A 14,560-nucleotide genomic window follows, 5' to 3' on the forward strand; every position below is an offset into this window, starting at 1 on the left:
GCTCGCTTGACGCCGCCAGGCCAGCTACCTGGTCCACGGGAGGCGCGCGTCTCTTCGCCGGCCAACTTCTTCGACGACGCCCACAAGTGTTCGACAGTTTGCCCCCAAGGTACAAATGGACTCCGCCGACGAGTTCTTTTTCCACAATTTTCTCTGCGACTCCGACGATTCCTCATCCGATGATGAGGAGATGGTGGCTGTTGTGTTGGTCCATGACCACCTTAATAGGCAGCGGCCGTTGTTTCGGGGCTCGATCCCGGGGCACACTCCAGTGTTGAATCGCAATCGCAACCGAGAGAACGGCCATTTTTTTCTTTGGAAGGACTACTTTGAGACAGCCAACCCGCTATTCAAACATCACCAATTCCGGTGGCATTTGCATATGGCTAGGCATGTTTTCAACCGTATTCGAGAGGGGGTGATCGGATACAATAAGTATTTCGAGTGTAAGGAGGATGTCCTTAGAAAGATTGGCTTCTCACCTTATCAAAAATGCACTACTGTTATCCGGATGCTTGCACACAGAGTGCCCGGTGATCTCACTGATGAGTACGTCTGTATGAGCGAGTCTACGTGCCTAGAGTCCATGTACATGTTCTGTAAGGTTGTGATTGCAGTGTTTGGCCCTGAGTACTTGAGAGAGCCGACTGCTAAAGATACAACCCGCTTGTTGGCGATCAATGCCAACAAGGGCATCCTAGGGATGCTTGACAGTATAGACTGCATGCACTGGGAGTGGAAGAACTGCCCTTCTGCCTGGCAAGGGCAGTATAGGGGCCATGTCAGGGTTTGCACTTTCATACTTGAGGCCGTGGCCTCACAAGATCTCTGGATCTGACACTTTTTCTTTGCATGGCCGGATCGCACAATGATATCAACGTGCTTCAACGTTGGCCGGTGTTTGCAAGGCTTGCCCAAGCCAATAGCCCGCCGGTGAATGTTAACATCAACGGTTACAACTACAACAAAGGATACTACCTAGCTGACGGTATCTATCCTCAGTGAACCACTACTGTGAAGACAATCTCCAACCCTATCGAAGAGATGAAGAAAAGATTTGTCCAAGAGCAAGAGGGTGCTAGGAAGGATGTCGAGCGTGCCTTTGGTGTTCTGCAATCTCGATGGGGTATTGTTCGGTATCCTGGTAGAACTTTGAGCACCAAGAAGTTGTGGGAGGTGATGACTGCTTGTGTGATCATACACAATATGGTCGTAGAAGATGGGCGTCCAGAACGTATTTACGATCAAGGGTTTCAGTTTCAGGATGACAATGTTGTGCCTGAGCATGGAGGAGGAGCGGCAACGTTTGCACAGTTCATCCAATTTCATCATCAAATGCGTGATTCAGAAACTCACATTTAGCCGCAAGATGATTTGGTTGAATATATGTGGGCTCATGTTGAAACCAATAGATGTATCTTTTTTTAAATGTATTTGAAACAATTTAATTTTTACTCGGTTTTGTAAACTATATTTATTTGGGTTATGAAACTATGATATATTTGGTTGCTTGTGAAACTATACAAAATGTGTGTATATTTGTTGAGAAACGACAGCAAGCCGGCCACGCGGGCTAATATGGGTCATCGCGTTGAGTGCACTGCCGACCCAAATTAAAAACGGGGCGGCAAAAATATGGGTTACCAATTCAAGTTGCCAAAAAAAAGTTGCCATCGTGGTAAGTTTGTGTGGCGAGGTGATTTTCCCTCCAAAAATAAAAGATGGTGAGGCGATTGTGTAGATGGTGGTCATGGGCATGTCTTGCACATGCGGACCCAGTGTTGACCAAGATGGTCAGAGGCTGACTTGGACCAGGGCGAGCCGCCAGGCTGGAGAAGAGGTATTACTACTACAACATTACACGGGCGATGGAGACGGCAACAACGGCGACGGCCCATGTCGACCTCGATGCTGAATGCCTTTTTTTATTTGCATCGCAGGGGGTTGGGGGACCTTGATAAATGCTGCGCGAGAAAAACATGCCAGATCTGATGCTCCAAGACAAAGACGCCCATGAGGCCGGGCAGCAGCTCTGGGGTAAAATCCATAACTATTTACACGAGAATCTCTTCCATGTGAACCAGAAACAGTTCTCTGAACTCATTCCCATAGGCAGGTAACATGATTAAAAAGTTTCAGGGCAATATATTAGGGGAAAAAAAGAGAGGCCAGAATTAGAAACGACCCAAAGAAGAGCAAGCAAGAGAATAAAACTCCAGCCCGCCCAACAACGACACAGCGTCGTATACGGCAAAAAACAGTACTGGGACGACGCGGGCCTTCTATTTTTGCGAGTTTTCACAGCTCGCGGCCGACCCAGGTCCACGTTCTGCGCAGGGCACGGGACGGCAGTACCAAAACAAGTGCAACTGTGCGTACTCGCGGAGCAATGCGGACACAGTCTGAGGGCCTGAACCATGCCGGAGAAAATCAGAAAAGTTAAGACGCACTGCGCCCCTGGGAGAAGAGAGGGAAAAGTAAAGACGCACTGCACTCGCTCGGAAAATTGGAAAGATCCTGGACGGACTTGGACTGCTTCCTTTTTGCATAGAAAGCCAAGTCACTCCACTCATCCTCTCCCGAGAGTCTGAGACGGACCTCGCCACTGCCATTGCGCTCCACTTGGACTAGGAACATCAGCTGGCGTGGTTGGACCTTGGAGCTGGAGGAGAGAGATGGGGGCGCGGAGGATGCCATGCGCATGCGGCTGGAGACTGCTCTTCTTCCTTGGGCTGCTTGCCGAGGTCCATGGCTCTTCGTCTCCAGGGGTTGATGCCCTCCCTCCTACCTCTAGGCTCTTCCCTGCTGAAGGTACGTGTGCTCAGCACCTGCAAATGCATTGCTCCATCTCTGCCATCGGGCGATTCCCCTCCCCTCTCCTCCGCGTTCGGCTCGCTGGTTTAGAAAGAGAGATGACTGTGATAAGCAGAGCATGTCTTTTGCTTCCCAGGCTTAATTTGCCTGCTCTTTTCTCCTCATCCTTCCCTTTTTTCGTCCCTTTGCTTCTCCCATTTTGGTCTTCTTTGCTTGGGACTGTTAGATGAGTTCTGCAAAAAGAACGAATCACTGCCTCACTTTAGTTCAAGAATACATGCAAAAAAATCTCTAAACAACAGAGGAAGATCGAGAATCTTGGATATCTTTTCTTCCAAAGGAATGCAAACCCTGTAGCAACAAGTACTGTAGGCTACTGCTTTGCTGTGTGCTTCCTTCCTCCGCGTACAAGTGGATGTAAATGTAATGGAGAAGAAGGATGTGCTCAAGCCGTGTTCATGATTCTTTTCTTTCCTTTTTGCAATTCTTGCAGTGCGCACTCTTCGCCGGATCGCGGTGAATATGGGAATATCGCATTGGAACTTCTCCGCCAATCCGTGTGGCTCCGGCGGCGGCTTGGAGTGTGACTGCTCCTTCGACAACAATACCATGTGCCATGCCACTGAGATGTATGTATGCATGCATGACTCCTTGGCGCTTCTCACCTTCTTGTAAAACATTAGGGGATACCTGTAAAATTGATCTTACTAGACTAGAACTGAGCAGATCATGCTGACATATTTCTGTGCTCTAACATACCTTTTGCGCTGTTCCGAACATCTTCGCAGATTCCTCAGGGGCCAGAACTTCACCGGCCAGCTCCCACCAGATTTTGCTGATCTCCCTAATCTCCTCCAGCTGTAAGTACTAAACAGCCAGTCAAACTAATCCAAGCCTTGTCAAAAAAATTCAGTCTAAGCCATAAACTTATTAAGGTGTTTCTCAAGAGAATAATAACACCATGATTCCATATTACAATGTTGCAGAGACCTAAGCAGGAGCTTGTTCCATGGCACGGTGCCTGACCGGTGGGCCCGGATGAAGTTGCAAGGACTGTGAGTGGCCTCGCCCTTCACCTTACCCATTGTTATCTTTGAGTGAGTAGTACAGCAAAATGTAGCATGTGGAGCTATTTTGGACTATCCAAGAAAAATATGCCACTAGAAATGTTTACATTTTGGGTGGAACTGGTGAAGGCACGGTCCCCATCTTATCTATGGAGCGTGACTGGAATGTCGGCATGCAAAGCATCTCAGATGCCAACAAATTAGGCTACTCCCAAGCACGGTTTTCAAAATGCCAGGCATCTTTTGTGCAGTGCTCTACCAACCTTTTTAGCAGTGCAGAATATAGTCTAGGATGAATCCATGAAGAATAAAATCAAGCAATAAGCAGCATTTTCATCGCCGCCGTCTTGTCGATGCGTTAAAATTGCTAGTCTTCTAACCAGGCCATAGGAGAGATGAGATCCATGACGATGCCCTTAATTTCATTTACGAGACCTGGTTTAGTATAGCACGGAAATCATTCCCCAAAAGTATATTAAGAAAGCTTGTTTAGTCATAAACGACAAGTAAACAAGGGAACAGAGAAAAATCATCAATTATATGCATGCCTTATGTTTGGAAAGAAGATTGATAAACTAGTCCATATTAACAAGATTATGTTTTACATCAACGGAAAAACTAAACTGGACAAGCATGCAATAATGTGAAATACATTTTTATAAATCAAATTTCTACTTGTTCCCTATGATTAGAATTTCAATTATTTCCGCGTGTTAAGCCACAAAATTTTGCATAATTATAAGAAACGGAAAGCCGTAAAACAGAATTACGCAGCATGTCATTCATCTGTTCATGCCAAAGTCCTGCAGGTCACTAATGGGAAACAGATTGTCAGGGCCTTTTCCCATGGCTCTTACGAGAATCACAACCTTGACTAACCTGTAAGCAAGAAATTTGGTGAAAACAACTTCGATTCTCTACTTTTGAGTTCTCTTTTCTAACTACAATCTGAAAATTATAATCCGAAGGAGCATTGAAGCAAATGAGTTCCGTGGGCAAATCCCAGCTGAAATTGGGCATCTCACGCAACTGGAGAAGCTGTGAGTATTTTGCTTTGTACAGCAGGCAAGAGTTGCTGGTATTTGGTGAACATAGTTCCTTATGGCCTAACCTATATATCTTCGCTCAGGATAATATCAACCAACGAGTTCACTGGACCCCTGCCGGCTGCTCTTTCCTTGCTGACCAATTTGACCGACTTGTAAGGATACTAAGATCTTTGTTTTTCCCTGTTGCCTACTACAGACTCATTTTGTAATGTTCAGCTATTGAATCTCCTAACAGAAGGATTTCTGGAAACAATTTATCTGGGAGAGTTCCTGATTTCTTGGCTAAACTGACAAAGCTTGGAAAACTGTAAGTTGGAAAGATCATGACAGAACAGATTGGAAATCCACAGATACCCAAGTATGTTATTTATTAAAGGGGATTTCTCATGATGCAGGCAAATCGAAGGATCTTTGCTGGAAGGGCCTATTCCCCCGGGCTTATCCAAATTGACAAACCTTTCTGATCTGTACGATGACAAATGTTTGAGATTTTCGTAATTCCAGCTGCACCATGCAATTTATTTATTGGGTAGAAGTGTTAAACTAAAGCAGAAATTTCTTGTTGCATTTTTCTGTTAACCAGGAGAATTAGTGATCTGAGAGGCAGTGGATCAGTTTTCCCGGATCTAAGAGGAATGCAATCGATGAAAGCATTGTAAGTTCAAATCTGCTGAGTTTCCAGGCTTTTTGTACATAGGTTCTCATATACATATGAATTTTTGTATATGTAGGGTCCTTAGGAATTGTTCAATCAGCGGAGGAATCCCTTCTTACATATGGAGCATGGAAAATCTCACGCATCTGTAAGTTCATCACGTTGGTTCCATGTATAGACTATAGATCAATGCAGCGTGTTGGGGGTACACATAAAATATGTCAGCACTAAATGTACTCGTTGTTGACATGTTTTTATCATCAATGTTCTCTATGCAGGGATCTGAGCTTTAATGAACTGACCGGAAAAGTAACAGATTCGTTCACTAATAGGGGAACCGTAGATTACATGTAAGTTGGTATTTACAATAAATTGAACTGGGCATGCTATTTTATTTGGGCTACTTTCCTGAATGCACCTCAACAAAAACAATCTTGCAGATATCTAACTGGAAATTCACTCACTGGGAACATACCTGATTGGCTATTGCGAAGCAACAGCATTGTGTAAGTTCATGCGTACATGCACACTCTAAATATGCATCGCTCTTAGATGCTAATACTTGCAGATATCCATGAAATTCTATCACATATTTTCCTTTTCCTGAATCTTCTAAAAGCTGTCATAAAAGTTCAGAACGTAAGAGTTAACATCTCTAAGATATACAGTATTATTAGGTGTTGATGCCCAATTCATTCATGACGGGAAAAAACCTATAAGATGTTTTTCTTGATCACAAGCAACCGCAGTTAGCATTTCCTTAGAAATTATTTAGACGTGCCTCTATCTGCTCCGTCGGCTAAACAGGCATGCCTCTATCTGCTCTGTCTGTTAAATAATTCTGTTGGCTGCATAACAAAATAGCTATGCCCATACATGAATCTTAAAGCTTAAGAGAATGTAATATGACTGCTAGTGCTATGATTGAATCTGTAACAGTCTGAACTCAGAAAATGTATTTCTTACTTGATATAATTAAATTTACCATTAAACTATCAAATGCAGGGACCTCTCTTTTAATAATTTCACGATTGGGAGCTCAGGTCGTCCTACTCAATGTCAAGGGAGCGCGTAAGAAATCTGTATCAGAATTTCTGAGTTTTTTCCCGTCACAACACTTGTGGAGATAATTAAATAGTTCCATGTGACTCTTCAATTTGCAGCAATCTAGTGGAGAGTTATTCACCTGAAATGAACAGTTTGTAAGATTATTTATCATGTTGCTTCAAAAGACTAAAGAACTTTCGACCAACAGACCAATCCAGACATAATAACATCTTTTACTCTGGGTGATTCTACCTTTTTGTGCAGAAATAATGTCCAGCCATGCTTGAAGAAGAACTTCCCATGTGCTTCGAATGGACAATGTGAGTTGATGCCCAGTATTTATTTTTCCGCAGTTGCTTCTGACCACCAACGAATGGGAAGAACAAACAGATGTTTGTTGACGCTTTTCATACCGGCGCTCATGATTGTGAAAAACAAGACTAACTTTACCAATGAATCAGAATAAGTTACAAATCGCTATTACTAGATTGTAAAATTATCAGGATAAACTCTAAAGAAACACAAGCAACAAGATAACTCACAAGGATGTAATTAGATCCTATGCAAAAGTTCATTGGTGTTAAGCACATAAGCCAAAACACTAAAAAAAAATCTGTAACACAGAAGCCAAACAGAGATGACCATTGAAGCTGTATGTAATACTGTTCTACGCATTTTCACAGACAGATCGTCCTTGCATATCAATTGTGGAGACAAAGAAGCAATTGTCAATGGCGTAAAATATGAAGGTGACACCACACCAAAAGGTGCTTCCATGTTGTATGTAAGCCCAGACTCAAACTGGGCATTCAGCAGCACTGGGAACTTCATGGACGACAACATCAATGATGACAACTACATTGCGTCAAGCACATCAAAACTGACCATGCCCAACTCCAAGCTGTATGCAAAAGCGCGCCTTTCTCCTCTTTCGCTCACATATTATGGGCTTTGTATGCATAATGGGAGCTACACAGTTAAACTCCATTTTGCCGAAATTATATTCACCAATGACAGCACATACCGCAGCCTTGGCAAAAGAAAATTCAATGTGTTCATACAGGTATGAGCAGATAGGCAGATATTCGATCTTTTACATTTTAATAATAGCTGTATCTTGTTAGCTCCTGCGATAGTAACAAGATATTGTATGGTCTCAGGGAAGAATGGTGCTAGAGGATTTTGATATTGAGCAATCTGCTGGTGGGGCTGGAAAGCTAGTCATCAAGACTTTCACAGCATATGTCACAAATCATACACTGAAGATTCAATTCTATTGGGCAGGAAGAGGGACAACAGGCATTCCATATAGAGGATTTTATGGCCCTCTAATATCTGCAATATCAGTAACTCCAAGTATGTCATTTTTTAACACATTATTTCTGAATTTTGCATAATGTGCTCCCTTAATCACTGTGGGCAAGGGTACAGCATTTAACAAGGAACAGCACATGACGGCATCCTCTGACTTCTTGCATTACAATTTTTCAAGGAGAAATACTCTATTCTTTAATGATCTGGTGATTTTGGTTTATGTGTGTTCATACTCAGACTTCCAGATTCCTTTGGCTGTTGAACCTCCCCAAACTGGGAGTAGAACGAAAATTTCAAGGACATCTAAAGCTTTGCTGATTGGAGGCCCAATTATTGCGATATTCACTGCTCTTGTTGTTGGTATCTGGATTAAGCGACGACGGAAGAACTTGGTGAATCAAGGTGCTATAAATATATTTGAATCAACCTTTTTCTATTTATATACCCAATGATAAGAAGGACAGGCCTGGCACAGTGGTGAAGTTCTCCCCACCTGTGCCAAGAGGTCTTGGGTTCGACGCAGCCTCTGTGCATTGCACTGTGTAGGGGTAAGGCTTGCCTCGTATAATCCTTTCCCAGACCCCACCTGGTGTGGGAGCTTCCAGCACTGGGTCTGTTCTTTATACCTTCAATGAGAAACTAGTGCCTATCTTTCACTTTGCTTCACCATTCATACGCACCATCTACAGCATCTCTCTACTTTCCACTTCTCAGCAGAACAAGCAATAGCAAGATGACTACTACTCCCTCCGTCCCAAAATAAGTGTCTCGACTTTGTACTAACTTTATCCGCCCCAAATAAGTGTCTTAACTTTAGTACGACTTTGTACTGAAGTTATTACAAAGTTGAGACACTTATTTTGGGACAGAGGGAGTATATAACAATATAAAACTAGTGGAGATCATAATCTAAAACTATACATTCTGAACATTTCTGACCATATGGTAACTTCTATTAGATCTCCGGGCACTTGACCTCCAAATTGGCTCATTTACCTTGAGACAAATCAAAGCAGCAACGAGAAACTTTGATCCAGCCAACAAGATTGGCGAAGGTGGTTTTGGTTCGGTTTACAAGGTCAGTGTTCGCTCTCTCCCATGCTTAAATTCTACAAACCCAAGTTAAACTACACGATTCTTATAACAAAACATTGTTTGTGCTAGCAGGGTTTGTTGTCCGATGGCACCATTATTGCTGTCAAACAGCTATCATCAAAGTCCAAGCAAGGGAATCGTGAATTTGTGAATGAGATTGGCATGATATCTGCACTCCAGCATCCAAACCTTGTCAGGCTGTATGGCTGTTGTACAGAAGGAAACCAGCTCTTGCTAGTTTACGAGTACATGGAAAATAATTGCCTTGCACGTGCTCTCTTTGGTAATCCTACTTCCTATATTTCTTGGTGCTCCCCCTAACTAGTGTTGCATGTTAGAACTCATGAATAATTTGTATTGTGCGATCCAGTTGAAGAATATAGACTGGCATTGGATTGGCCAACGAGACGTAAGATTTGCCTGGGAATAGCAAGGGGTCTGGCATATCTGCATGAGGAGTCTGCAATAAGGATTGTGCACCGAGATATCAAGGCTAGCAATATACTGCTTGACAAAGATTTGGATGCTAAGATCTCAGATTTTGGTCTAGCAAAGCTTAATGAAGATGGTCACACCCACATAAGCACAAAAGTAGCTGGAACAATGTAAGTACTTTCAATTACATACTTTTTTTCCAAAATGCAAAATTCTATCCACACATTCCCATTTGATATATATAACAAAACGATAAGAAGATAAAGCAGTTAAAAGTAAACTAATAGTGAAGTGATGAACAATACTTCCTCCGGCTCTATATACATGGTGTCCTCGTTTTTGTGATTTAACTTTGACCATAATTTGGCCAATTAATACATTAGGAACTTTTTTCGAATATGAATTCAATGATATAATTTTTATGGCACATAACCAACGTTTCGTTGGTCAAATTGATGGTCAAGGTTGAATCTCGAAATATGTGGGCATCATATAAACAGGGACGGAGGGAGTATAACATTTACCTCTGGCAAACATACAGAACATCCATAGAAATAAAAGTTAACATCAGGTAAGCTGGTCAGAAACCCGCATAAATGTAGGACCTGTTGGCTGTCCTGCATGCATACATAAATGACAAAAAAATGCAATCAACTCTGGATTAACATTTTCCATGCAATGGGATGCTTAAAAGGTAGTATTCTTAATTTTTCATTCAAACAACTAGTGATGGATATTACTTTTCGGCATATCTTTCTAAATAATTCCATTTACCTGCACAGTTTACAGCTGATTGATTATTTTATCATTCTTGCAGTGGATACATGGCTCCTGAGTATGCAATGCGTGGTTATTTGACAGACAAAGCTGATGTTTACAGTTTTGGGGTTGTTGCTTTGGAAATCGTGAGTGGAAAAAGCAACACAAACTACAGGCCAAAGGAAGATTTTGTTTATCTTCTCGATTGGGTAACTTCTAAACCTTCGTCCCCCTTTCGCAATAATATGGACCATACTGAATAGACTCATATATGTTCACCTCACATCCAGAGCAATTAATAAGTGCCTCCGACAAATATTTGTGCAAACAAAAAACAGTTAGACACACTGTCAGCGTAATAGGGCATAAATCATAGTTTTATTTAACATGTGTAATATAAACTTACTACTTGAACGGTAACATGGCTCTTAGCCTTCTGTCCCTTACAACCAAACCTCTCCTGGACACATACAAAATCTGCCCAAATTTCTGTTAGATATGGATGAATTTGATCTAACCTCTAATTTAGAACTCTGGTAAATAATTTGGTCACCATGTAGAGGCATGGATGCTAGTTGACAACATCAGATTATGGAAATTTTTATGCTTTCAGAATCAGTTCGCGTTAATATAGTACTCCCTCCGTCTGGAAATACTTGTCATCAAAATGAATAAAAGGGGATGTATCTAGATGTATTTTAGTTCTAGATACAACCCTTTTTGTCCATTTTGATGACGAGTATTTTCGGATGGAGGGAGTAGAATTGAAATCACAAATTGTTAAAACTCATGATCTTTGCCTCTAGGGAAACAAATTAAGAATGTCATTTGAGAAAATAGTTGAAGGAAACTGTATAATTTTCATGTAGGGGGGTGCGCTGTAGTGAAACAAAATGCTAAACTCTGACAGTTCATGCTTTATTCTCGCATACATACCTTGAACGCTGTAAGGAAGAGGCTAATTGCGTCTCTTAAATGTGTTCCAGGCTTGTGTTTTACATGAGAGAGGAACTCTCCTGGAGCTGGTAGATCCAGACTTAGGATCCAATTACTCAACAGAAGAGGCACTCCTCATGCTGAATGTGGCTCTCTTATGCACCAACGCAGCACCGACACTTAGACCAAAGATGTCCAACGCGGTGAGCCTGCTCGAGGGCCATACCCCCCTGCAACCCTTCCTATCAGAACTCAGCCTTGCTGCAAACAGCCTGAGCTCAAGTGGTCTACGCAGAAACTTCTGGGAAAATCCAAGTGAGAGCCAGAGCATAACGGCACAAGTATCATGTAACAACACCAGTGACTCGTTATCTTTAGATGTTGATGGTAGCTTGAGACATTTTGCGACTTAAATGTTAGATGTATTTCAGATCTGTACACCTGTAAGAACCACTAGGGCTAGGCCACTATGTCTATTCTGGCAGTAAAATGTAGCTACTAACATAAAAATGCCTAATTCTACTAAGAATGCAAAGTACTCTCTGCTTCAGAACTGCTGGAAGGATAAGATTATTAAGATTCTGACAAAACACTATCTCTAATCTAAACTCTGACGGTCTAATGTTGCTTTTGCTTCAAAAAGGGTAAACTACAAAATCACCATCTACTATTTCGTTTGATATCGCAAATTAAGTCTATTGTATATAACGATATGTTTATATATTACACCCTCTGTTCATTAGTATAAGACCTTTTGGCAGTTTAATTTGAACTGCCAAAACGTCTTATATTAATGAACAGAGGTAGTAGTTTAAAGTACTCAAGAACTCCACTTGCCTCAAAGATCATGCCAGATCAATAAGCAGTCAAGCATCAGAACAGTGATACCGTTATTTCATTATAAAGATGCCTGCTTTAACAGATATTCTGGTAAAATAACTTTTAAGACTGGAGCATCTGAGGAGATCTCAAGTGTATCCCCATGCTGGATTGGATATGTTACATGAGAACCATCAATATACACAGCACCCTCTTGATTGTACCAAACAACAAGTATATGTTGCTCTTGCTTAACTAATCCATGCAGCAGTGGTTTGTCGGCATCCGTTGGTGAAATGGGCTCCCTTATCATATACTGAAGCTCACGACTTGATATTGGCATCATAAATCCTCCTGCTGATAGCATGGCAGCAGTTGATCCAGTAGCTGTTGCGACCCTGAGACCACTTGATCTAGAATTAATCAAACGTGAGGTCTCCCCATTGCTTCTTTTTCTGAAATGGTAATGCCAGTTAGAATTGATCACAGAAGTCATCAATATTTACAGAAAGGCTCAAAGTCAGTACCTTAATGAGAAGCGCGACACACTTGCCGGACAGGGGTGTGACACCAATATATCATTCAGAGCATAAGTCGGTAGCTGGGATCCATTTAGTTTCACTGATATTCTTGACAGCTCTGAATAGTGTCTACTGCCAGCAAGGGTTGCGTCAAGTATCTGAGAATATGTCATGTTCAAGAGAACAGTAACATTCAAGAAATTCAGTAAATGTTCCGACGCTATAACAGAAAGCAGAGTGGTGTGATTTCTGTAAGAAAATGAATTGAGATCCCCAAGCAAGAAGACTAGGCAACAGCGACATACCTGCTCGAAGTTCCAGGCAGTAGCTGCACAAAGATATCCGGTGCTTCTTCTTGCATCAAATTCCTCAGTTAACTCATCAACCTGCATGGAGTTATAAAACCATACACATACACATCAAGCACATGTATGACCATTAGTCTGCTTAGAAGCGTGCAAAGAAGAACATATGCAAATGTAGTCAACAAGCATTGCTAATGTGATTGGTTTCAATAGATGATTATTGTCAATCATGGAAAGAACTAACCTCATCAGAACAAGTAGGATCCGAATTAACACCTAAAATGGGAATCGAGCTATCCAAAAAATGGCTAGCCCGTAAAAGTGTGCCATCACCACCAACGGTAATAACAAGATCCACATCACGTATTGGATTTGTCAAATGATTTCGCTGCACTGAGATCCAGTCAAGGGGCTTGCGCTGTAGTATACTCTTACAGAGATTGATTGTGTCCTTGTGGACTCTGCATCGATCATCCAGATAACTTAAGATCTGCAGCAAGACATTAAATTGACGATAAGAGGCACGAAACCCTTAATTCATGTCGGTAAAAATGGTTATGCAGCAAGAAAGTGGGAAATGAAACTTGTTAGATTCAGCTAGTTATGCAACTTTTCCCAGTAGTACTAACAGATGTTGATTTGACAAGCAAGATGGCAGATTTCTCAATAACGGACAGTAATTGAGGCTGAGATCCAACTGGAAGTCCACATTGTAGCCTAGCAAGGACTCCTGGTACCCACCAGTTCATACAACACAGCGCCTAGAGTCCTAGTCACTGGCCAGAGCTCATACTCCACACATGTATTTCAACAAACAGCTGGTGTGCTCCGTGCCAGCACATGGAAAGATCAAACCACATGTATTGTAACTAAAATGGAGATGAAAAAACAAACAGCCAGACGCCAAAGACGCTCACAGACAACAATGGATCAGCGCAAGCACGGTCCTTGAAAAAACATCGGTTCACCAGCGCAAGTTCACGATTTCTGAACGACTAGGTGAACTCCACTCCACCACCGATTTATCCCAACGGGCCGCCGGAGCACGGGAACTTGGGAGTCAACGGGGAACCCCCTCGGACGCATCGACAACCATGAACGCCGGCGTAACCAAGGTTTCTCGAAAGGGAGAGGGTGGGCGAGACATGTGCGGACCTTGGGGTTGGCGGCGCGCGGCGGCGGAGGCGGTGGCGGGAAGGTGAGGGAGGAGGCGCCGGAGAGAGGGCGCGGAGGGTAGACATCGAAGGGCTTGAGGTAGAGGAGCACGCGGCGGCGCGCCATTGGAACAGGGGAGAGGACACGGCCACCTCGCTGGTGGCTCGGCTCCCTCCGGAAGGTTTCCGTCCGGACGCTCAGCACTACACGTGTAATAAGGCCAACTCCACCGCACGACCTCAAACGGACGTCCAATTTGTCCAGATTTTGTCCGTTTCGAATGACAATGGATGGCAAAACGAACATACATGTCTGAATAGGGTTGGAGACGCCAAACGCACCAAACGACCTTAAAATGTCCGTCTCAGCCGCACGCCTCATCCGCCCGTGAGCTCGTGCTCTCGCTCTGTCGGTGCAGCCGCCGATGCCAAGCTCGTCTGCCCTCGCGCCCGCTCACTCCCGCCCGCTCGTCGTCGCCACCCTGCTCGCACCCTGCCTGCGTCGCCCAGGCCGAGCCCGCGCCCCACCCGCTCCGCGCTCGCGCCGCGCTGCGGCCGGCAGGCAGGCGCGCTCGCGCCGCGCCCGTCCC

The 14,560-nt window shown here is 43.2% G+C and overlaps 2 protein-coding genes and 1 long non-coding RNA gene across 5 annotated transcripts; 1 reads left to right on the forward strand and 2 right to left on the reverse strand.

The window, feature by feature from the left end:
- Nucleotides 1-2,122: 2,122 nt before the first annotated feature.
- On the reverse strand, nt 2,123-4,355 carry LOC119301332. The gene is made up of 3 exons (XR_005147010.1): nt 4,145-4,355; nt 3,574-3,672; nt 2,123-3,504 (listed from the first exon to the last, which is right to left on the reverse strand). It is a non-coding gene; the product is annotated as an uncharacterized LOC119301332 (long non-coding RNA).
- On the forward strand, nt 2,644-11,721 carry LOC119301329 (probable LRR receptor-like serine/threonine-protein kinase At1g07650). Of its 3 annotated transcripts, XM_037578285.1 has the most exons (24): nt 2,644-2,811; nt 3,308-3,443; nt 3,603-3,674; nt 3,801-3,869; nt 4,691-4,762; nt 4,850-4,921; nt 5,011-5,082; nt 5,166-5,237; nt 5,326-5,397; nt 5,514-5,585; nt 5,662-5,733; nt 5,864-5,935; nt 6,026-6,091; nt 6,591-6,656; nt 6,749-6,787; nt 6,897-6,952; nt 7,316-7,695; nt 7,793-7,988; nt 8,184-8,348; nt 8,906-9,024; nt 9,114-9,324; nt 9,412-9,646; nt 10,294-10,444; nt 11,222-11,721. In XM_037578285.1, exons 1-24 carry the CDS (start codon nt 2,676-2,678, stop codon nt 11,582-11,584), a joined length of 3,036 nt encoding a protein of 1,011 aa, XP_037434182.1. In that variant the 5' UTR covers nt 2,644-2,675; the 3' UTR covers nt 11,585-11,721. The 3 variants fall into 3 exon arrangements, with proteins under 3 accessions (XP_037434182.1, XP_037434183.1, XP_037434184.1); XM_037578286.1 differs by lacking the exon at nt 6,749-6,787; XM_037578287.1 differs by lacking the exons at nt 2,644-2,811; nt 3,308-3,443 and having other exon boundaries at nt 3,610-3,674; nt 4,683-4,762.
- Nucleotides 11,722-12,040: 319 nt separating this feature from the next.
- LOC119301331 (probable NADH kinase) lies at nt 12,041-14,352 on the reverse strand. Its single transcript, XM_037578288.1, has 5 exons — nt 13,972-14,352; nt 13,061-13,306; nt 12,817-12,897; nt 12,518-12,669; nt 12,041-12,445 (listed from the first exon to the last, which is right to left on the reverse strand). Exons 1-5 carry the CDS (start codon nt 14,350-14,352, stop codon nt 12,070-12,072), a joined length of 1,236 nt encoding a protein of 411 aa, XP_037434185.1. The 3' UTR covers nt 12,041-12,069.
- Between the last annotated feature and the right edge of the window lie 208 nt (nt 14,353-14,560).

The sequence above is a fragment of the Triticum dicoccoides genome, chromosome 5A (assembly GCF_002162155.2).
Source record: "Triticum dicoccoides isolate Atlit2015 ecotype Zavitan chromosome 5A, WEW_v2.0, whole genome shotgun sequence".
Lineage (NCBI taxonomy): Eukaryota > Viridiplantae > Streptophyta > Magnoliopsida > Poales > Poaceae > Triticum > Triticum dicoccoides.

Excerpts from the sequence above, each read along its gene's own strand:
- LOC119301329 (XM_037578285.1), top strand. The coding sequence starts at position 2,676 with ATGGGGGCGCGGAGGATGCCATGCGCATGCGGCTGGAGACTGCTCTTC. Across the intron at positions 6,092-6,590 it reads TTGCGAAGCAACAGCATTGT|GGACCTCTCTTTTAATAATT; the intron begins GTAAGTTCATGC and ends TATCAAATGCAG. Across the intron at positions 10,445-11,221 it reads TTGTTTATCTTCTCGATTGG|GCTTGTGTTTTACATGAGAG; the intron begins GTAACTTCTAAA and ends AATGTGTTCCAG.
- LOC119301331 (XM_037578288.1), bottom strand. The coding sequence starts at position 14,352 with ATGAGGCGTGCGGCTGAGACGGACATTTTAAGGTCGTTTGGTGCGTTT. Across the intron at positions 13,307-13,971 it reads CGCGCGCCGCCAACCCCAAG|ATCTTAAGTTATCTGGATGA; the intron begins GTCCGCACATGT and ends GTCTTGCTGCAG. Across the intron at positions 12,898-13,060 it reads ATCCTACTTGTTCTGATGAG|GTTGATGAGTTAACTGAGGA; the intron begins GTTAGTTCTTTC and ends AACTCCATGCAG.